The following is a 22,918-nucleotide window of genomic DNA, read 5'->3' on the forward strand; positions in this document are numbered from 1 at the left end:
TGGAAGAGAAGGAATTATTCTTTTCCCCGGGTGTCCCTATTTTAGGACATTGAGTAACACATGCTAAAGTAGAAAATTAATCCAGTGAAAAGAAGAAAACAAATAGTGGTTTAGTTTTTCTCCAAGTCCTGCTTGGATTTGCCTTACAAAATTTCCATTCCTTTTTGATTTGCTTTTGCCAGCAATTGTCATATTCTGTCAGCCTACCCTTTTAGAAACATTTCCAATGTACAGCTGAAAACGATTTGGTTTTCTTGCCCTGTCTTTTTCTGACCTGATCTGATTCCACCTCACCACAGAAGTTGTCAGTGCTCTTTTGTACAACACAGTCCAAAGTTGTAGAGGTAGATTTTTTTGCTTTTTTATTTGCCTTTCTTTCTTTTTTTTTTGAGTGTGTGTCTTTTTGGTGGTTTTTTGGAGGGGAGGAATTCTCTTAGGAGCAGCACAGTCTGGAGCTTTTATGTTCTTCATCTTCAGTGCTGGTAGAGCAGTCATTTAGCAGATTCTTGAAGTGCCTGCAGTGGAAATCTCTCTCCTTGATTTAAAAAAAATTTTTTAGGTAGTCCTTTATGGTGTATTGTTTCCTTCACATTTTACAAAAGATTAAAGGAAGGTGAGCAGGAAATGATAACATGAAGATTTGAAACACATTATTCCAACTCCCAATCTTGGGTATATCATTTTTATACTGTACTTTCCTATTGCTTATAAGATGTCCGTATGTGCATATGTAAACACTCACTAGTGCAAAACATCTTGAGTGGCTCTGTGTATCATTTGCTACAGAGTACTAACAGGGATTATTAATTTTTGGCTAAATTAATCTGAATGTAGTGGAGGAATCAGAAGGTTTTATGTTTTGAACTTGATACCAAAAGGCCAAAAGAATTGTTCAAGACATTTTGATGCAGACTAACATCCACTTTTGGAGAAGTCTTGTGTCATTTTAATTGTCTTAGTCATCATATTTATTTTTAAACCTCCTTATCTCTAAAACATTGCTAAATAGCACTTCATCAGTATTCAAGGCTAATTAATAAGGTTTGTAAAAGCATTTTTGAGTCTGTGAAGCTCACCACTGTCCTTGTTGCACTTGTGCTGAAGAATCTGATCTTCTGTCTTCATTTTCAAGGGAAGTATATGCAGATGATGAACATTCTCAAGCCAATTGCATTTGATGTCATCCACTTCATGTCCCAGCTCTTCGACTACTATCTGTATGCAGTCTATACATTTTTTGGCCGAAATGACACGGTAGGTAGAAAAGTTATTTATTTTGGAGTATCAGAGTATACACAGAATGAGAATACTGAGGAGCTCTCTTTACTTAAAACAGTACCAAATATATGATTCCCCAGAAGATTAGTGTTATCAGAATGGATCTGAATGCAGGAGTAAGCGAAGGCTGATTATCTGATTATCTGAATGTCTATCTGATTATCTAATGCAGTGAGGAGAGTAACCATAGGGACCATCATTGTCATTGGGACATAAAACCAGTTGTGTTTGAATAGGTACTCAGTATTCAAGTATTTTGAATGGAGAGGAAAGACAAGACCTGGAAGTAGTGGCAGAAAGTGGGGAATAAAGGAGCAGCCTGCTGTGGCTTGGAGCCCAGAGAGGATTAGGTGACTTGATTTTTCTCTATTTATTTCTCAGACATAGACACGAATAGCTGAAGAGGAGAAGGGTGCCCTGAAGGTTGAGTAGTAACTCAGGTTTAAGAGGTTTGAAATAGTTTTTCAGATCTATTATTGCTCTGTCAAGCTAATCGGATTAATAAAAATATTTTTGGCCTTTGAGTGTTCTTGTAGTTGAAATAAATGCTTGTTGGCAATGGCTGTACATAACGTGGATCAACTTTCAACAGAATTGTCTTAAAGCATTTAAAAACTGCATGTAAAAACAGTTTTATCCTCTTTTGGCCCCTGGATTATTTCACAGCATTAATGTAATGGTGTTCCAAACTCATCATCATCTTTTGGCAAATCACAGTGGATTTTCAGACTGTCAACATATAGTTCTAAATGGTTTTGACCTGTTTGGCAGGACAAATGTATTTGCTGTTTGTTTGTTTGTGTTTAGAAGATGGGTGGGTTTTTTTGTTGGTGAGTTTTGTTTTCTGTTAAACTAATTGATTTCTATTGGCTTAATCAGCTAATTTGCTATTCACATTGTGTTACATTTGGGTTTTTTGTACCTCCTGTTTTGTGTTTTTAAAGCCTTTGCCAAGTTCCTCATTTTCTACTTCTAACAGAGAACTTTCCAGTGCTAGGCAGGTAAATGTTGTGGCAGATGAGTGGTGAAATTGTATTGCTTTCCTAGTGTGCCTAATTTTTGTTTTGACAGATGGTTTTCTATGGAAAACATAACCCTTACCAAGGGTCTATGAATGAGATAAACCCTCTTGTAATGCTCCTTGAATGTTCTCACTTCTCTGTGTTTTAAACCTTTAAAAAAATAGAGATGGTTGATGGTATGTGATTTAGACCTAAACCGCTGTCAGCGCTCCTGTTGTAACTTTTTACATATATATATAAAATGGGATTCTTAAAAATATGCTGGTATTATAACCTCCTTAAGCAATTAGAACACGGTGCCTATGTTATTGGTGTGAGTTAGCACAAGAGTGATCAATTGTACGTCGTTAATTGCCCGTTCAGTGAAAGTCAAGGATTGTGTTGACTGCTCTGTCTGGTCATGCTGCTATGTCATTGTTCTTTCCAGAACTCTTTAGAACAATTATCCTATGTAGACAGTATTTGGCATTCTTCACTGACAAAATGTGCACGCTATTGTAATCAGAATTGCTTTTTCAAACTCCTTTTAATTCCTGGGATACGCATTAAGGCTTTCTTCTTTATCTGAAATTTTGGAAAAACCTAATACAAAATTAAAAGAAAGAACCTTTATTTAATACCTATTCACCAAAGTCATGATATTCATGAACTTATCACAGAATAGTCTTCCTTAACAGAATAAATTTTAAGGTGAGTTTTAATTTTTTTGACAACACATGTTAATATATAAATATAATGACCATTTTTACAGAAAACACTTGAATTTTTTTTGTAAGATAAGAAATCACATAGAACTGGTGATGAGCATAAATTCTCTAATGCTAAACTTACTAAGTCATCAGTTTGTGACATTTAAATATCTACTGTTTTGCATATATAAATAGCAAAAGCTCGAAGTAAAAAACTTTAATCGTGTAGCAAAACAATTATACTGATGAGTGGTGCACTCTGTTTGAAGCTGTGAGGTTTTGGCCTTGGGGAAAAAAAGTGCAGTACAACAATTGTTTTTTTTTTGGTTTTTGTTTTCCTTCATTTTGTTTTCCTTATAAATATAAATGCACCGCTTTGGGCTGTGCCTGATGAGTCTGGAGCTCTTGAGTTGTAATGTTTTATGGAAATTTAAATGTGTTCTTTCATTCCTTATTATTCTTAAATGTTTCAAGTGTGAAATGTCCACTTTTAAAAAAAGAAAGAAATGTATTATTAAGAAATATTTTATTAAAATAATATTAAAAAAATTTAAAAAATGGATTGCTGTCAAAAATTAGTAATTGAAAGGCAAGAAGAGAAAGGGTTAGTGGCAGATTGTGGGGTGTATTTTGATGGTGCAGAAGAGAATTGCTTAAAATTTAATGGCTGAAACTTGCAAATATATTTTTAATAGTTCTTTTTTCTTCTGTTTTTTGTTTTCCTGCTCATTCTTACCTTGCTAGGGAAAATAACTGGTCTTGAATTTGCAATCCTTGTGGCCATAACTTAAAAAATTGTTATATGATGTTAAGGTTGGAATAGAGGATGATTTGGGAAATTAAAGAGTTTGTTTCTTAAAGAGTAAGGAAGAAAAGCAGATTTTCTTTGTCACCCCAAAACTGAAGGCAGCTCAGAACTGCTCTTTCTACAGTAAAAATGTGAATAAAAATGCACACCAAAAATACCCCCACATTTTTATCTGGAACATTTTATCAGGCAGGGACATTAGAATACTGATCTATGTCTCCTAGATCACATTTTAGATTTCAGCAGAGGGTACTTCCAGTGGGATTTCTGCTGCAAGGTAATTTTCATTGAGTGTATGGGAAGATTAGGATGGATGGACATCTTAAATGAGAAAGTTTAGATGTAGTAAAGGTCCCTACCTTGATTATTCCCTTTTGTATGTAAAATGAGGAATGAGACTCGACCTCCTTCCCTGATTCAGTGCATTGAAAGGGAGTCTATTACGGTAGACATCATAGCTCTAAATATTGTTCAGTAAATTGCTTTTTTGGTGTGAATCACATACCAGAACTGCATTCAGATACTTCCAGTTTCTTAAACATGTGTTTCTTACTTTTCCCATTTCCTCTGCCTTTGGTTTGTTAGTTTGTTCTTGTTTCTTTGTAACTGGAAGTAGAAGATAAGTAGCTATATTTATTACACATCAGATCAGCCCCTCAGCTGGTATAATTCATTGCATCTATCAGGAAATGAATGTTAATTTATCCCAGCTGAACACCTTCCCCGTAATGCTACTGAGCCATGAACATGAAGATGGCATGTTTATTAGGTAAATCTTTATAGACACTAAGTAATAACAACTGCTTTATAAAGTTAAGTGGCTATAATTATACAGTTGCAAGTTGGATATTCAGTAAGGGATTACAAGAAACTTTATAGTCAAGGCTATTTGGCCTGGGTATGGTAGTCATGCAAGTCTCACTGGGGGCACTGCGATGTGCCTTTTGGAGCTGGTCTCTCAGATGAGGTCATCTTGGGTCCTGTGCCCATATGCAGTGTTACAACAATAAAGGATGCTGAATGCTGATTGACAGAAATGGTAAGCTGCCATCTTCATGAAATGTGCTCAGGCCATGCTAGATGTAAGTGCAGTGCTGAATGCAGTGACCTCTGTTGATCTTCGTAGAGTTACAATTATGTATTAAAACTTTAGTGCTAACAAACTGAAGTTTTGTTGTAATACCATAAACCTTAAACCAAGGATTGTTACTTTCCAAATTTAAATAGAATATATTTCTTCCAGTTTGAATCGACAGGATTGGGCCTCAGTAGTAGCAGATTACGCACCACGCTGAACAGAATCCAGGAGAGCCTCATTGATCTAGTAAGTATCTGGATGTGGTCAGTGAAACTGGGGGATGTGTCAGCAATTCAGGAATTGTATTTCATCATAGCTTAATTATTTTTTTATTATTTTTTTTCCCTATCTCCTCATATTTGGTGTCTGTAAAGACAAAGACTATTTCTTCGTATATACTAATGTAGGTATCATTACTGTGTGAAATTATTTGTTCTTTATGTACACCAGAATTAGTTTAATAGCTTTTACTAGATGTAACAACACAATTAGGCATTTAAATCTTAACATACTTTATGGTTTATGTAATAAAAGCACAGTGATATTCCAATATTATCCTTATTAAATTAGACCTTCTATTAAAAATACACCCAACAACAGCACAAGAGACAACTTATTTTTCTTCAGTGAAAGAACAGCAAAACAATAAGCCATCAATAAACACATTCAGTGTATAAAATCAGTAGTGTGTTAAGCGCTTTGTTATGTCACTTCTGAATATTGTGGAATTTTACCTGTCATATTTTATAAATTATATCACATTAGTTACTTCATGAGTTATTTTCAGAAAGTGAGAAGTAAATATGGTGCTCATGTATCACACTGGTAGTAGATTACTATTCCTTCATATCACATTACAAGGAATGTACAGGAGTCTTCAGGTAGGTTTTGTAGGTTCAACTGAGGAGCAGGGTTTGTAAAGAAATATTGTTGAGAACTCAGCAAAAAATGGAACTGTGCACTCTTATTTTAACCTAAATATAAAACGCTTGGAACGTTGTGAAGAAGTGTATTATAGAGTATTGTAAATGGGATGTATTGTAATTAATACCACAGATGCTAGAGGAAGGATTCATTTTTGAAGGCAGAAACGGGATGCAAATGCTCTATTCTGACTTCCACAGGGATTTGGCACTCCACAGAATTGTCATAAGGTGCCTTTTTTGAATTCCTTTAAACATTTAGAACAGTCAGATTCTAAACTGTTCTTTCAGAGAAGCATTTTAAAGGAGTTTGAGTCATTTCTTACAAGGTCAGTAGAGGGAGCATAACATAACTAATAATCCTGGGCCTCCATAATGCAGAAAAAGACTAAAGTCATTTTGATATTCATCTCAAAGACAATGTGTTCAGAAAAGGAAAAAAAAAAATTAGGAAGATCTTGCAGACAAATCAGTTAAAGATTTTTCATTATTGGGGAAAGATGTCAAGTTTTGGAATGAAATTTTTAAGCTTACTCTGTAGTCATCGTTCTTGAGACTACTTTACATTGTTTTAATTTTTATCATTCAGTATAATTTTTTAAAAATCATTTCTAGGAGTAAATTGAGAAAAATAACTGGATTTCTTTTTCTTCGTCATTTAACAGTGCTGTTACAGATAATGCTACTGTCCACTGAGATTAATAGCCGTGTTAAAATAAAGTTTAAAATAAAGCTTAAAGTTAAAATAAGCCGTAAAATTCAACTTATTAATTTCATGAATTTATGAATCTTACAAACTTATATTGGTCTTATGCTGTCAATGGGAATTTACTTTCTGGGTATCTCTGTTATTATTATAATTACTAAGAAGTTATGAAAGTCAATATTAGCCTTCATTGCGTCATTAAAATGGGTATTTCTCATAGCATAAAATTGCTTTCTGTAGATATTCTTCAAGTTTATATTGTGAAGTTCAGTCTCATGGCTTGTCAGGAATTTATATTGGTTATTTGGGTTTTTTTTTTTTTTTTTGCACTGTTTTCTATTCATGGTAACTTTATTCAGGGCTCTCATTTCTTCTACATTTTGTTTCCTGATAGCAGCATCTTTCGATGTTTTATTTGAATAAGGATATTTTCAGCAAGTTTTTGTTCTCATTTTGTGCCTGAGGATTTGTCAGAACTTAGTAGCAATCAAACTAGTTCTCAGTAATCTCTCAGTACCAGTGAAGGTAGAACTCTACTGCCTATCTCAAGACTATTCAGAAGTTTAGACTGGGTCATTCCTTGTCCATTTTCTGAGAGGCAAGAGGATGATACGGCTTTCAAAAATTTATTTGATATGTTCTGAATTTTATATGTACATTTGAACTTCTTTGTTAGCCCTTTCTGCAGCAAGTGTAAGGTAGCTTCAGTACAGATTTCTTCTATGCAACAACTTCAGCAATAATAATTCTGATTCTCCAGAAATAGCAGTATACAGGTAGTTTCAGTCATACTGGCAGGATTTATTAAAAGAAAGAGAGAAGAGTGATACATGGTGTTAAGGTGCAGCTTTCATTTGGCCAAACACATGGAAACAAGAGTGTTTCCAAACAGCTTATGTCTCCTCACTGCCAGTTACCCAGGTGGGAGGCATGGGGAGATCTACACATATTCCATCCTTGTGTTTGTCATTCCTACCAGAACTGTGTCTTTGCAATAGTAATGATGATTATTAATCATATCAATTGACGGCAACCAGTAAGTACCCAAGTAGGTATTTGGCATCGATCAGACAGTGATCGACAGTAATTGGTGATTTGGAAGGGAAACTTCTGTTCTGATGCCTTGCTTTATCTGTCTCTAAGCAACTTCTTTATTGCTTAGTCACGGTACTACCATTACCTAGACACTGCTTATGAATGTCCTCTTCATGCAAATAGCTGTCTTAGTCGATACTGCTGCTTTCGAAAGTGAGGTGTGTGGAGCAGATAAACAGAATATTCATAAATATTTCATTGCAAACTGGTTTGCTCATTTAAAACTGACATTTAGAATGAAGTTTGTTAGTTACTGTGCCTTACAGAAGTAGAAAATTAGATCACCATGGTAAAGTATACAAGCATTGCAACGCAATATATAGAACAGCAGAAAAAATTGCTTGTATACAGAAGTATTGTTTAATGTATTATAGATTCTGTCTTTGCTTTTGGGGTCTTTTCCCATAAAGTATGTATCTTCTAGCAATGACAGTAGAGACTGATGGTGCAGAGCTGAAAAATTTAGATTTTCAGCTGCACAAATACAATAAGGAATATTGAAGGGAACATTTTTTTCTGCACACCTGACTTTCCCACCCATCTTGCAAAGATATTCTGTGTTTTTTTTTTCTTTAAATAGATTTATACAACATATGTAATGACAGCGTTTAAGGTGTTGTGTGAAGTGCTTGTCAAGAGAAGGAAATTCTATGTATAAAGAAGAAAGTTTTGATGTGACAGACACTTTGAAAATATGATAGGACGTTGCAGCTGCTTTGCTTCCTCACGTTATTCATTCAGACCTCTTCACACATTTTTTTTTTGTTTGTTTGTTTGTTCGATGGAATTACCCAACTTGACTGGAATAATCTAGTGAAAATGAAAGTTTTCTGGCTTATTTGTTTAAATAAATTTTCCAGTTCTTGGTGGTAGTTGTGCCCCTTTCCTTGGGCAGTCACTGAGCCGTCTCACATCGGTCACTTCAGCCTTTTTGCTGGACACCAAAATGTTGGGCTGACTTCTAGTCCCAGAGGAATGCAGGTCACAGCTGAGCACCTGGGAACCAGCAGCAGCTCTTGATGAAACTGTCTTTGGACAAAAAAAAAAAAAAAATCAAATCAGCTTGACTTGCTTTTTTTGGTTAGATAGGGGTTGAGGTTCCCACGGATGTGGCAGTGGAAGTGCTTTCTTGTGGGGGCTTACCTGTTGTGTATTTTTTTAAGCATTTCATCATTCATTTTCTCAGCACACAGTGATTCCTGACGCAAAACTTTTTGCATTAAGTTAAACAAGGCAGTAAGTAAGCTTGATGATTTCTGGTAGTTTTTTTTATGCAAAAAGTCTGCCGTTTATTTTGGAACACTAAGAAATAAATGAAATGCAAAGATCCTGCAGTTTTCTACTCTAAGTTTGTTGAAGTCTGTTGCTGAAATCAGTGAGACTGACTCAGCTGAGGTGTGGGAAATCTTTGTTTTGTGACAGATTGTGAAGGAGCTATACAGCAGACCAGTTTAGTGCTGCTTGTGGAATTGGAAACTGCATGCACACCGCGAGGCAATGCTAGTGAACTCAACTCTGGGGCCAATGCAAAGTGCTTGCATTGTAAGGTTGCTTGCATCGCACGTCGTAATGCTGTAAAGGTATTGCTTGCCTGCAGAGGATTATGAATAAAAAGAAAATTAATAGAATAGATTCCTGAGAGAGTATGTTTCATTTTTAATGGTCTTTTCTTTCAAGGTATGTTGAATGGTGTTTACCATGGCAAGCTACACCTTTTTTGTTTGATTTTGTTTCCCAGTGTCTGAGTCAAGATGACCAACTTTGTAAGCTTTGTGCCCCTAAGCAGGAAAATAAGAATCTTTTAACAAGAAAAGTAGTAGGAGTATTAAGAAGTATCATTTTTAAACCTTACCATATTAAGGCATATTCAAATAGCACTGTTATCTTTGAATGCAATGTGCTTTTAAAGTTGGCTCTGCCAGTCATTTTCAGCATAAAGTTTCAAGAATTCTTAGAATTAAGATTAGCAGGGTATGTGTGTGTAGAAACTGACGTGTTGATTTCTGTACATCTGCTCTAATCAGAAATCTTTTTATATTAAGTGATTACTTTGAGATGAACTATTTTTGAACACCTTTTGCACGCAGTAAGGGCTTATGTTTGGTAAATGTTTATTTTGTTGCATTCTATGCTCTTAATGTTACTGAAACTATTAATTACAATTCTGTAAACACGGAGCTAGTGGAGTAACCCTGTAAGGTAAATTGTGTTCTAGGTAAATGTTTGAGGTCACTCTGCTTTTTCTTTGCCATCAGTGCACATCCAGTGTAAGTTAACAGTGTTCATTTGTCAGAGACGCATGATGTACCTATAGACTATTTGACTATTAGAACATTTTCTAATATTCTGTTTTTTGGCATGCCTTGCAAATTCCACTTACTACTTATTACTAACTTCAGGATTTCTTTTGTAAGGTTTAAAAATATTGCCGTTTACTTATAGCATAATCAAATCTGAAATTGTTCCTATTGTGTGTGTGTGGAATTTAAAACATAATTCTAAAGCTAAAGTTCTATACTAGAAGTATGAGGTATGAGTTAACTATAGCCATTCATATTCAGCATCTCCACTGCAATGGCAGATAATCAGATATTTTTCTCATGCTTACCTAGTGCTTAACGTTCTGTTGGGTAACTGAAAAATGATTCTGAGCTCATGATGAAACCAGGCCCCTTAAAAATGTTTTTCTTGCAACTTGCATGTCTAACTTTTAACTTAGATAATTAGTTTAGTTAGCTAACCCTTCTAATTTATGTTATTAGCTTATAGTCTCTTCTTCAGATGGAAGGCTTTCCCACAGAGCTTTATGAGTGAGTTCTGTTGAACTATTGCAGTGAAAATGCTTTCTTGTTATGGAAGACATTTTTTAAAGGAACAAGTTGTAAGAGAAGCTTGTTCCTTACACAGATAGATTTGTATTATTAGGTAAAGAATTTCTGCTTGGGAATAAACAATCAAATGCTGAAGTAAAGTGTCCAGCCATGAATCAAAAAGCAGCACACTAACACATATCTAATACCTGCTATTTACTAATACATGCTCATCTGTCCTAAAAAGCAATTTCAGAGGAAATCTAATTCAAAGATAGACATTGCATAATGGTACCTGCTAAAGCACACAGTGTAGCTGATATTATTGTTAGCAGACGTTAAACAAGGTAAAGTACTCATAACCCTGCTTTAACACCTCTGTGTTCTGATATTTTCGGGCCTTTCTAGCAAAGCAGCTTATATAAACAATTGCTAGTTGTGTGTCCCAATCATGTAGCATTAGAAAACTCAATTCTTTTCCTTTTAAAATATGACAGAAATAGCGGAATAGATAAGATCCACTGTAAGGTGACTACGAGGAATGCGGGTTAACCCATACTGCTGTACCTGGCACAGTTGGTTTGATTATTGTTCAGATAAGTTTGGTGTTTTGGATAAAATCTATTTTTTAAACTACAAATTGTGTGATCAGTGTGATCTTCTTCCATTTGGCAAGGAAGCAGAAAAATATATTGTAGTTTGCATCAGTTCCATGTGTATCTTGTAATGATTTTATTAAATCCCTATTTTGCCCAGTTTGCTTACAGGAATGTTAAGTGGACTGCAGTATGTCTGAGATGCATTACAATTTTGCTCTATCAGCAAGACTGCTGCTCTGATGCAGAGAAAAGCTAAGCAAGTTTATTCTGACTTGGTGCTGCTCTCTGAATGCTTGATGCTAGGTACTACAATACATTCTCAGTGTAACTTGACCTCTCTTGAAATGTAACTTAAGCTGGCTGCTGTTTAATTTCCTGGTTTCTATTCCCATCATCATCACCTTCCTCTACTGATTGGTGCAGGTTCTCCTCCTTCCAGTTTTACTGGAGCTTCCTTTTCTCTATGAGTAGTCAAAAGTAATCTCCGAGAACAGAGTGTGCCTTGCAGATTTTCTTAAATTACTGGAAAGGTTAACTGTGACAAGTCCAGTCTGTTGCAAAACAACTCATTTCTTTAAACAGCTTGTAGGATTTTTTTCTTGTTCCAGTCTGAACGTATGCCTCTATTGCTGCTTTCAGTCATGTCATGATTGCTTTTTACTATTAGCTTCTGCATCTATTTTGGAACAAGGAGAAAGAAATACTGATAGTGTGTCTGGCCAATATATCTGAAGCAGAGTTTGGCTCCATGGTTGTACACAGATGTGTCTGTCTTGTATGCATTTTGTGTCTTCAGATGCTTTCTCTGTTAAATAAATAACGTAAGATATTTATGGAATTGGGCAGATAGAGGAAAAAATTGCTTAATATGTGTTTCAGTACTGAAGTGATAAGAGATAAATACAACATGGAGTCTCTGTAATATTTAATGTTAATATATTTTGTGGTCAGTCTTTGAAAAAAAAACACAACAATAACAACAAAAATGTAATTGACAGTCCTGTGTTGTCAAAATGATTTTGTTTTTCTTGTTTAAACAGCGAAATAATCACATTATTATTCATAATGATACTCAAAATGCTACTAGGCAGTCTTCCAGAGTTTCTTCAGATCTTTACCACTGCTACTCTCCCTCTAACCCTGTCGCTCAGGGTATCTCCTAAGATCAGAGAATTGATTGGTGGGCTGTGTTTTTTTTTTGTTGTTGTTTTTTATCATATGTAAATACTCCAAAGCCTTTCTTTGTTGTGTTTTTGAGGATGCTATTAAAGAAAAAGTTAGAAGACAGATAAAGAGTGGATTTTTACAGTTAATTAATTGTGGCTTTGGCTCAGTTAATACGAAGAATTAACTGTTATGCCTAGATCATTAAATAGTATTGCCAGTTTTCACTGTGGATGTGCTAGGCAGGTATCTTCAGAGCTTCCTCAAAGAGATTACACGAACTTTAGCAAATATCCAGACCTCTTGACTTGTTTATTCATTCTGATAGACTCAGCAGAATGCCAGCTTCACTGTATTATGAAATGTCTGGCCAGTATAATTGCAGAGTTATCTGGTTGAATATGAACACGGAACAGAGAAATAAAAATTCACTTTTCAAAGGGCTCGGTGATGTAGCTAGACTTTTTAATCATTCCCATGCTAGTGCATATGCATCTGGTAACATCTGATCTTCTTTTTGTAGTTTTGCCTTCTGCTCATTGACCTTCAGCTAGATCTTCTAGTGCTGCAAATGATGTGTTGATGGTGTTGCTCAGTCAGTAGTCTTGGTCAGGATTTCTGTGGGGATTATTCATGGCTCCTTGCTTTGCCCACTTTCCACTTCTGTAGTTTATTGCAGACTTTTTATTTTACAAGTTTGTAGATACTTTCTTCATACTTGACAACCAGAACTGTACTGTCCAAGTCTGTCTATACTTGGTTTCACCCACTGAAGTAGATGTATGTAGCGCATTCACATATGTTGGACATCTTCTGGAGACATGGAACTGACAGAGCTTTTCTGAGTTAGCACATCCATCTCCCTGTTGCCTTGGGTTGTCACACTGAAATCAATTGTCAATTCTAAGATGGTTAAGGTGGAACTTGTGATCCTTTTGTTTCTCTACACTTCAAACCATTTTTAGCAGATTGGACAGCATTATATTCCCTGTTGTTTTCCCCTGTTCACCTGTTTCTCTGCTGCATGCAGTACCTTCTCTTTTCTTTTCAAGATCTACAGTGCATATTCTTCACTGTCTCAATCCTGATACTTAAAGTGTGTTAGATCACGACTTAGTCAGTTTTTCTGATGCTCACTGCTACCCCTTTCTTCTTAGGAAAAAAAGAATGCCACCCCTCACAATTGTTCTATTCTGTGAACCTTGAAGAATCTCCCCCTGGTTGCTATGGTCAGCCTGAATCAGTTTTTCCTCCTCCTACTCTTGTTCCTTTAGTTATTTCAGTGCAGCTTTTTCTATCTGAAGCCAAAAAAACCCTGCACACCTGCGTTATGTATTATCACGCTTTTTGGCATCATCCTCGTACAGTTTTACAGCAGTGTAAAAATTATGCTATTATGTTTTTGGAGTCCAGCCATAAATGTAATTGTTTAAGCAGTTTTGTTGTCATATTGGTTGTGTTCATACCTTTCTTTGCAACAGATATGTCTCACACCTAATCTCGCTTCTGAATAAACAGTGTTTACTGCTACTCTGGCACTGTGTTATTGCTCAAATTTATTTTCATTCTATATGGCCAGGCTGATGGCTTGTTGTAGCACCTGTTTGGCAACAAAATTAATATGTCAGAATCACAGGATAAGAAATGAGTTAAGAAACCAGTATTGTATCTTCTCCCTTCTTTATCTGATTTGAGTTCTGGCTACTCTTATTCTGTAGCATTTCTCATGTATGTAAGCAGTAAGCATGATATGAAGCCAGAACTACTTTTATGTTTTCATCTTCTGGTCTGGTTTTGGCAAATAATTAAACATCAGGGAGTGACCATCTGCATGTCCATTTCTACAGCAGCTTAGATGACTATGGTAGCTCTGAAAAATTCTTCATCCTGTGTTCTCTCTTCCATCTGTAGCTGCTATGTAAATGCCTGAAATCTAGAGGTGTAGTTTTTTTTATCCCATACTGTGAATATTTCCAAGCTGTTTACAACTGAGTTGTCTGCAGGATAGAAGTTGTCCTGGAATGATAACTTAGTGTTTTAAAAACAAGGTTTATATTTTACCTATGCTGTTCACAGCCCAAAGAAGCAGAAAAGCTCAGATGTGAATAATATTATTTTGATTTATCCCCTTATTTGGCTGTTGTCATATTGAAGAAACTATATTCAAGAGCGAGAAGTTGGTCTTTGAGTAGGCAGTTGGTCTAAAGGCTGTATGGATGTTAAGGTGCAGTAAGAAGTTTGTTCTGTTTCCTTTTTTCTGGGGTAGATAATGATCTACACTATGCGAATTTACACATTTGTCAATTGTGTTTTAGGAGGTCTCTGCTGATCCCACAGGAACTCTCACAGCTGCTGAAGAGAGAAAGGAGAAGGTGCCAAGCCCACATCTCAGTCATCTAGTCGTTTTGACATCTGGCAGTTCACTCTATGGTTTGGCAGAGAGAGTGGTAGCCACGGAATCCTTGTAGGTTATTTACTGTACACCACTTTTTGTGGTTGATGGAATATTTAAGGAGTTGTGATTACAATCCAAAACCTTCTTAAGAGGTCAAAAATTCCTACCCTTGAATGTGATTTTAAAAATGAGAATCAGAGGTAATTTTTTTAATTAACGATAGTAGGACATGCAGGTCTAACCACCTGCAAGCATAAGCAATAAAACTTTGCTGCAGCTTCTCCAGTAATTTGTGACAGCACAAAGCCAAATCTAACAGAAAAAAGAGTTTAATTTCAAGAGCTCAATGGCAGTTTTTAATCTCTGTGTATATATGTGTGTGTGTATATATATATAAAATATTTATTTTATTTTTTATGTATGTATTTATATATTTATATAAAATATATATATTATTTTAAATATTTAAACCAGTACTCAGATGCTGATAGCTGAGACCCAGAACTGCTTAGTACATATTGGCTTGGCTCCATTCATGATTTTCTTGGCAACAGGTGGAAGTTTACCTGTGAGAAGACATTATAATGAACAAGTAATGGAAAACTCTTATGAAGTATTTTTTCAGTTGGTCATCAGAATAGTAGTAGAGTGATATGGGATTTCATTTTGTTTTCCACACAAGAGGACTTTGTTAAAGATTAATAATTAATTTTAAAATGTGTTTTCAAAAGAGAATTAAATGGTTGTTTATTAAGTGATAATTAAAAAAAAATCATACCTCTAATGAAGAATTTGATCTCATATTGTGCTTTTAAAAGTTTACTAGCAAACATGTAATCAGTAATGTTGTTTTGGAATTCTGATGTGATTTCTTTTAACGTGAGCTGGCTTGCCATGAGGAAATTGTGGGACAGTTGTCCACTGGCTTTACTAGGTTTTGGATCAGAATTTTGCAGTATATCCTGATTAAAACAGAAATTTGAGTTCTTGCTATTCAAACCTTCACATTTTTATTCATTTTGTTCCCAATCACATTTTCAAATTTTCATAATTGAGAATGCATTTTGATATTCTGGCCAAAAAATGATAGAGTTCTTATCAGTATTATATCTAACCTTGGTAAATTTCATTGTTGCCAAATAAATGTAGATGAAGAGATGTATAGAGGCATTCCAAATGTTTAATTTAGTTCACGGTGCATTTTCTTTATTTTCAAAGGGTTTTTCTGGCTGAGCAGTTTGAGTTTCTTCAGCCTCATCTTGATGCAGTGATGCCAGCTGCCAAGAAGCCTTTTCTTCAGCAGTTCTATTCTCAGGTCAGAATTGTGTAATTGAGAGCTAATTTTTTAATGCAAGATTTGAAACTTGTACTATATGATGGAAATATTTTTAAACCATAGTTATATATTGCTCTTACTAGCCTGAAATTTGCTGAATTGAGTTTTCTTTTTATTCTATTGCAGACTGTGTCAACTGCCAATGAACTACGCAAACCAGTTTATTGGATTGTTGCTGCTAAAGCCATTGATTATGAACAGATGTTGCTTCTCATGGCTAATGTAAAATGGGATGTGAAGGAAATCATGTCACAACACAATGTATACGTAGACTCTCTTTTAAAGGTGAATACTTTAGGAGAAACAGTGTGCTAGAGCACATATAAGCATTCAACTACTGCACACATCACTAAAACTGTTAAGGTAGCATGATTAGAGCAATATAACTTCCTGAAAATTATTAAGTTGCCATAAGGAGATCTGTCCAGAATTTTCATTGTTCTTGCTACTAGCAGAAATACTTGCATGTTTGTTTTCAGTGATGATTTTTTTTACAATACTGTGGATGAAAGTGACCACAAAAGACTAATGAGTTTCATACTTAAGTGTTGAATGGTAGACCAACATCTATTAGATGGAAATAACATTGAGGAAAATACAGTGGCTGATACAGTGGTTTTCTTAACTGGTTGTTCTATTTTGTTTTGAAGAAAGGCAGTTAGCTGTTCTGTATAATTGTCTCAGTTGTCTTTGAGCTGTATCATAGGTGCTATCAGAAAAACCAGCACTAATAATAATTGTGTGCTTTCTATTTGTAGTTGGTATTTTTATAAGTAAGCATTTTAAAAAGGAGCTAAAGGAGAAGTTACTCAGCCAACTTCTCAGTTGCATTCAGTAGAAGTGGTTATACTACTGTTGTGTCTTATGGCATATGGAACCAATTATAGGGAGAATCTCTCATGTTAGAATTTTATTTATGTTTAAAGTATGTTTAAAAAGGCCTTTAGGAGGAAGTTGTGGCATTTGTAGTAGTATAATTCTTACAGAGAAGCAAGAAATTTTAATCAAAACATCAAGTATGCATCACAGAAAATGTTAAGCATCTGTGTTGAATAACATTTGATTACACTTTTGTACCTTACAATTATTCTGTTTAAAAAAAAAATGCAAAGAAATGAGGCTGCACTGAATTTGACTGAATCTTTTGATGACTCTTTATGCTGCTGTGGCTTTTTGAAATCAGTTTGTGCTTAAAGCATTTCTGCAGAACATACTGCAGTAGAACTTTTTCCTTCTGTGAGTGTGCATCTTCTGATGAATTTGCTTCAGGACAATGGGAGCTAATGCAATTTAAAAACATTTCTGGCCTGTACATTACATAGGTAGTAATAGTTTTTTTAGAGGCTTTTAGATTACTCCTTAGCAATTAGTGATTTGCTTTGTGCTCTGTGACTCCAGGAGTGTCAGGGGTGTTTAGTGTAATAACCAAACTGCTTTTAGCCATGTGCACACGTATGCAAAGTTCTTTACGCAGTCGTAGTATGGGAAAAGAGGATTGTTGAAGAATGTTGGCTTTACAGGAGTGACTATAAGCTGGTTAAAACACAGCACTGTGGTATTCTGCTTCCTCTTGCCCAATTTCTCTTCCAGAAAATTTGTGTTAAATACCAGTTATTTGGTTAGAAGCTAGCTTAAAATGGTCACTGAGATCACCAACTTCGTGGTTATTCTCTTGTTCTTTTGCTAGGAAAAACAAACAATAACAACAAAACCATGAGATTCTAGCATTGTGTAATGAAAGCACTTGGTTGGACAAGTGTGGCCTTCATAGTCTGCAGTACAAACTCTGATGGTTACACAGAGTTCATTGTCAAGGTCACCTTTATGTTTGAGCTATTTGATATCTTTTTAAAAATGATAGAGGCATTAATTCCTGGCAGCTGACTTCTGTTTCTCTTCATGTACGTCACAAAAATCATTGTAGTAGTAATTACATTCAGTTATGGCTAGTTTATCACTTAGAGTAACAGCTCAAAATCCGTCCAGTCCATTGATGCGTCACGTGGAAACAGGTACCTGTTTCTTCAACCTAAATTGTAATCTAGCATTGCAGTATACTGCTGAACTGTTGGGTTTGGTTTGTTTTTAGTGGGTGCTTTCAGCTCTTACTAAAGCACCTGGGAATTTTTTAATGCAAAAGGCTGAAGAATGAAAAACGACTGCAATATTTTTGAGGTTCTCCCTGAAGGCTGATGGGGCAAATATTTAGATGGATAAAGAGCTTATCGCTGGATTTTCTTCAGTGGCTGTATATTAGCTTTCAGAAAGTAAAAGATGAGTTTTGACAGTGGGGCAATGAGAAGATTTTTTTTATGAATTTTAGTGTGTGTATGTGGTTCATTTTTTCCTTATTTATTTATTAGTAGGTATTTATAGAGTATGATGTTTTAAATGCTAATAGAATTATAATCTTACATGTTTTATCAGGAATTTGAAGAATTTAACAGAAGGTTGAATGAGGTATCTAAGAGAGTCCGTATTCCACTAATAGTATCAAATATACTTTGGGAGCACTGCATGCGCTTGGCCAATAGAACTCTTGTAGAAGGGTAAGTAGTTCATGAAAGTCTTGGTCTTGAGTAAATATGTAATGATAATGCTTATATCATGGTATTAAAGTTTCTAATTCTTGTAGTGTATTGGTAAGCTGTTGAGGTTTTGAGGATAAAATGTAATTGTCAACATCTCAATGAGGTGCTCGTGTTTGTCTTTTCCAGGAAGTAAGACAATTGCTAGGAAGGAAAGTTGAGTTACTTTAGAATAGCCATGGGACAGAAGTTTTCTAATTTCGTTGGGAACAAAGAGGTGTCCTAGTTGACTTGCTAAATATGAACATACATTAGCCAGCAACTTAGCTAAGCTTAGCTTATTCCTACCTTGCCACTGGTTTCCCAGTCTTTTTAGAGTTGGTGTTGTAGTCTTTTCATTCACTACTTGTCTGTGCTGTCATCTTCTGCATCATAGAATATGTTCTGTATTCCACTCTTTCTACTTAATGTTACTATATTTCTTCCCATGTACGTGGGGTCCTTAATTACAGGAGAGTATGGAAGAATGAGATGGAAAGAAATGCAACAGGTAGATGCAGTGTAAACAATAATTATATTCCACCTTGGGGTTTGAAGGACTAAGTAACTTTGAGAAGTAAGATTCATATTTATTTATTTATATTTATATTTATTGTTAGTTTCTACTGTGTTCCTTTTTCCAGTTATGCTAATGTGAAGAAATGCAGCAATGAAGGACGTGCCTTGATGCAACTTGACTTTCAACAGTTCTTAATGAAACTAGAAAAGTTAACAGACATTAGACCTATTCCAGATAAAGAATTTGTGGAGACCTACATTAAAGCATACTACTTAACAGAAAATGACATGGAGCGTTGGATAAAAGAACACAGGGTAAGAGTTAAATTTTCATTCTTTTGCTGTCTTTAAGGAGGATTCCCAAGAATGGTGGAATCACACTAACAACTCCAAATGATTAATTCTGTGTGCTAAAAATGAATATACTCATATGTATATGTTCATTTGTTATAATAAAATTGTATGGCATGCAATATGTACATATATATGTGTGTAGATAAATGTTTATTATCATACGAAAGTACCTATATATTTGGAAGGATAAGAACAGAGATTTTGATAAAAGGAGAATCTAAATTTATTTACCTTTTCTACCAATTACCATTCCATATCTCTTAAGATGATAGAATTAATCTCAGGAAGATGTGTTATGAATTGTAGTATCTGGCTTTAGCCATCTGGTTCTCCTTACACAAGAAATTCCATGTAGGAATTACTGCTAATCTACCTGGTATTCTGAGATGGGTTGAAGCCAAAGAAAGTTTTTTTCTACTCCTTAGGCAGCACCTCTGGTCCAATACAGGCTAAAGAAGCAGATGGATCCCAGGCATCTGAAGCCTATACAATCTAAATTCTGTTTCATAGTCTAAGCAATGACCCAGACTTTGATCTAAATCAATTCTGAGATTAGAACAGCAGTGAGGGAAAAGAAATGCCTGCGTTGGTATGTGCAACTGATAAGAACAGTGATTTGATAGTCTTTGTTGTCAGGAAAATTATGTGCTGAAAATAAATTTTAAATCTGACAGATCATGGCTAGTCAGTGCTGTGGAGAGCATCATGGCCAATCTGCTAATAGTATTGCATTACAGACCAGTGTTGCACTGGAGGGTGGAGAGACTCAGTAGCCCAATAAATGTTCTGGTTTTTTTACTGTTTTTTTTGTTTGTTTGTTTTTCAACATGAGAATGCAAGATTTCTTCACAATGCACCTATCTGTTATTTTCAGACATTGGTTTTGATTCTGAAGATACTTTTGTTGTAGGTAGTCGATCATTTACAATTTTGAGAGTTAACTGAAGTAATTTATCAACTAGTTCTTCAGACGTTATCCCTGTAAAAGTTGCTCTTTTATGCAAGTGAATTAACAAGGCAAAATCATCAGGGAATAGGCATAATCCCTTTTTGGTTTGAGCTCTATGTAAGTGTACTGTATTATGGTTGGAAATTATCAGTGCATCATAGTCAAAGATAGTACAATGTGATTTGTAGGAAGTTTTCATAAGATAATCAAGAGTCTTACCATAACTGCCCTACCGTATAAAGAAGTTTGCTACTTGGGCCATTCTACTTGATTACTGTAGTTCTGATACCAGGAAGTTTTTAAACATATACTAGTGGGATGAGCATAAGTACACCAAATGCTGTTAAGAATGAGTCTAAGAAAATGATCTGAAGTATTTGGGCCAAATTTTCTCCCGTTAACTTCCATCCTTTAGTGAAGTTGAGAATACTTGTATTCTGTTCAGGTGAACAAACTCATCATCAAGAAGTACAATTTGAAATTAGGCCTTTAGGAGTGGGTAACTTCAACAAAGTCATAAGGCAGAATACATAAAAGTCATTGCTTTTTCTTCTTTGACAAATAAAACTGAATCAGGATCAATTTGCTCTCTGAGATAAGACTTCATTTGTGTTTTCCAAGCATTTGGCATGCTTTCAGGGCAGCATAACCTAATAATTATAATAAGACTGTAAGCAATAGTCACACTGTTCTAGCTAGTCCAGCTAGAAAGGGATGAAAAACATTCTTCTGAAATATGGTTTTCCCTGTTATACCTGGAGCTGTGAGAGAGACCATGAGCTGTGTTTGGTGATCTATGTGGAAAAACTAGTTTAGAGGTATTAGTGGAAGCTACATTTTGGAAAGTGCTGAGTGAAGGTAGTACTGGCAAACGTGGAGTTTTGATAGGTGTTAAGAATTCTTGTAATATTTTGTGTCATTTTTTCCTCCTTTGTCATGTACTGAAATTAATGTTGCTTAAGACCCTGTAGACAGAAATATTTAGAAGCTTATCAGAAATATGATGTCAAAATAACAAAAGATCAAGTTTTGTCACAGTTGTTAGGCAAATGTGGTGTTTAAAACTTATTTCATTTGCATGTGTATCTCTGACCACACCTCCAAAAGAATGGAAAATGCATTATACATTGATTTAGACACATAACTATTACTTTCTGTGAACTCAATCCAATGCTACTAAAATAGTAGGCATTTTCCATTATATTCTGCCAGACAGCAAAATACAGTTTTCTACTTCTCTCTCTCAACAATGAAAACTCTCCAGACCCAACTTAAGTAACACTTTAAGTCTCTCTTGTTTCCTGATTGCTGCTATCATTTGAAAAGCCCACAGTGTGCGTATCTGGTTTTTAGTTTTCTGTCTTTATCCACTGTTCTTATTCTGCTTGCCATAACATAATCTGCTTTTATTTGCCAGGAATATTCCACTAAGCACTTGACAAATCTGGTGAATGTTTGTCTGGGGTCTCACATCAACAAGAAGGCAAGACAGAAGCTGCTAGCTGCTATTGATGACATAGACAGGCCTAAAAGATAACTGGAGAGAGTTACTTTCTGTGTGACTTGTACCTTTTTCTGTTCACGTGAAGCATGCAGACAAATGACAAATGGACTAACGACAACATTGTCTTAAAAACCATTGTGCATGACCTTTCTTATCAGCTTGGAGACACTCTGAATTGGCATAACATTCTAAAATGTTACTTTTTTAACCTGTAAGAATCCTTTTCTGATGTATTTTTCTGTTTTTTGTTACTTGCCCTTAGTGAAGGGCCGCTCTTTGTGTATCATTGGTGAACTGTATATTTTGAAAATCTGTATACTGTAAGTAAAACCAAAATCGGAGAGAAACACATTGGCTTAATATATAGGTGATGCTCTTTTTTAATGAAAGGGCTATTTGAAAATAGGACGTTTTCCTCACTGCTTCTCCCCTCAGAATTTGTGCTTTATTATGGACCAGTGTAAAATGAAAGAAAATGTACATCTTTGAGCAACATATCTTGCATGTGGATTAAGAATATAGCTCAATTAAAAACTCTCATTTGATGTCTTTCATCTTTATATGTATTTAAAAATGTTTATTTCAGAATTAATATAGTCATATCAAAATTATTGACTTCAGCTCAGTCAAGGTAATAAATACTGTACACTCAAACGAATTATTTGTGAGACTTTACCTCATTTAACAATGCAAAATGATGCTTATTATAAAAATGAGTATTGTTCCTCTCATGTCACTTCTCTTTTGTACCCTTACCACTCTTTCCTGTTCCCAAAGCAATAACACCAGAGAATAATGGATTTTTTTTTTGGCTGAATTTTTGGATGGATAATCTTAATATTTTCTGCTCTGCTGTAGACTCCTAGAATGATTCTGAGCATGTCAAAATTGCCTGGCTGGGTATTTGTCCTAGAGATTGATTTGTCAGAGCATCACTGACCACTGAGGCTTTCAGATTTACCTTCAGCAGAAGAACCTGCGTTCTGAGTACATATCTACTTTCCTTGCAATATTCCTTGTACGTGTGATGCTTGGGGACTGCTCAAATACCGTCATAGCAAAAGCAGAAAAACTCCCAAGGCGATCTGAATTAACTTAAATAAAGACTTTAATATTCATTAA

At 35.2% G+C, this 22,918-nt stretch overlaps 1 protein-coding gene across 2 annotated transcripts in view; it reads left to right on the forward strand.

Annotated features, from left to right (window-relative positions):
* Positions 1-22,918, forward strand: part of VPS50 (VPS50 subunit of EARP/GARPII complex) — a 69,163-nt gene extending 46,245 nt beyond the window's left edge. For both annotated transcript variants that reach the window (NM_001396634.1, NM_001012854.3), the window contains 8 exons: positions 1,133-1,254; positions 5,041-5,121; positions 14,488-14,636; positions 15,786-15,882; positions 16,030-16,188; positions 18,331-18,452; positions 19,115-19,304; positions 21,710-22,918. In NM_001396634.1, the coding sequence (NP_001383563.1) occupies positions 1,133-1,254; positions 5,041-5,121; positions 14,488-14,636; positions 15,786-15,882; positions 16,030-16,188; positions 18,331-18,452; positions 19,115-19,304; positions 21,710-21,829 (1,040 nt within the window). In that variant the 3' untranslated portion in view covers positions 21,830-22,918. The remainder of the gene's footprint in view (positions 1-1,132; positions 1,255-5,040; positions 5,122-14,487; positions 14,637-15,785; positions 15,883-16,029; positions 16,189-18,330; positions 18,453-19,114; positions 19,305-21,709) is intronic.

The sequence above is a fragment of the Gallus gallus genome, chromosome 2 (genome assembly GCF_016699485.2).
Source record: "Gallus gallus isolate bGalGal1 chromosome 2, bGalGal1.mat.broiler.GRCg7b, whole genome shotgun sequence".
Lineage (NCBI taxonomy): Eukaryota > Metazoa > Chordata > Aves > Galliformes > Phasianidae > Gallus > Gallus gallus.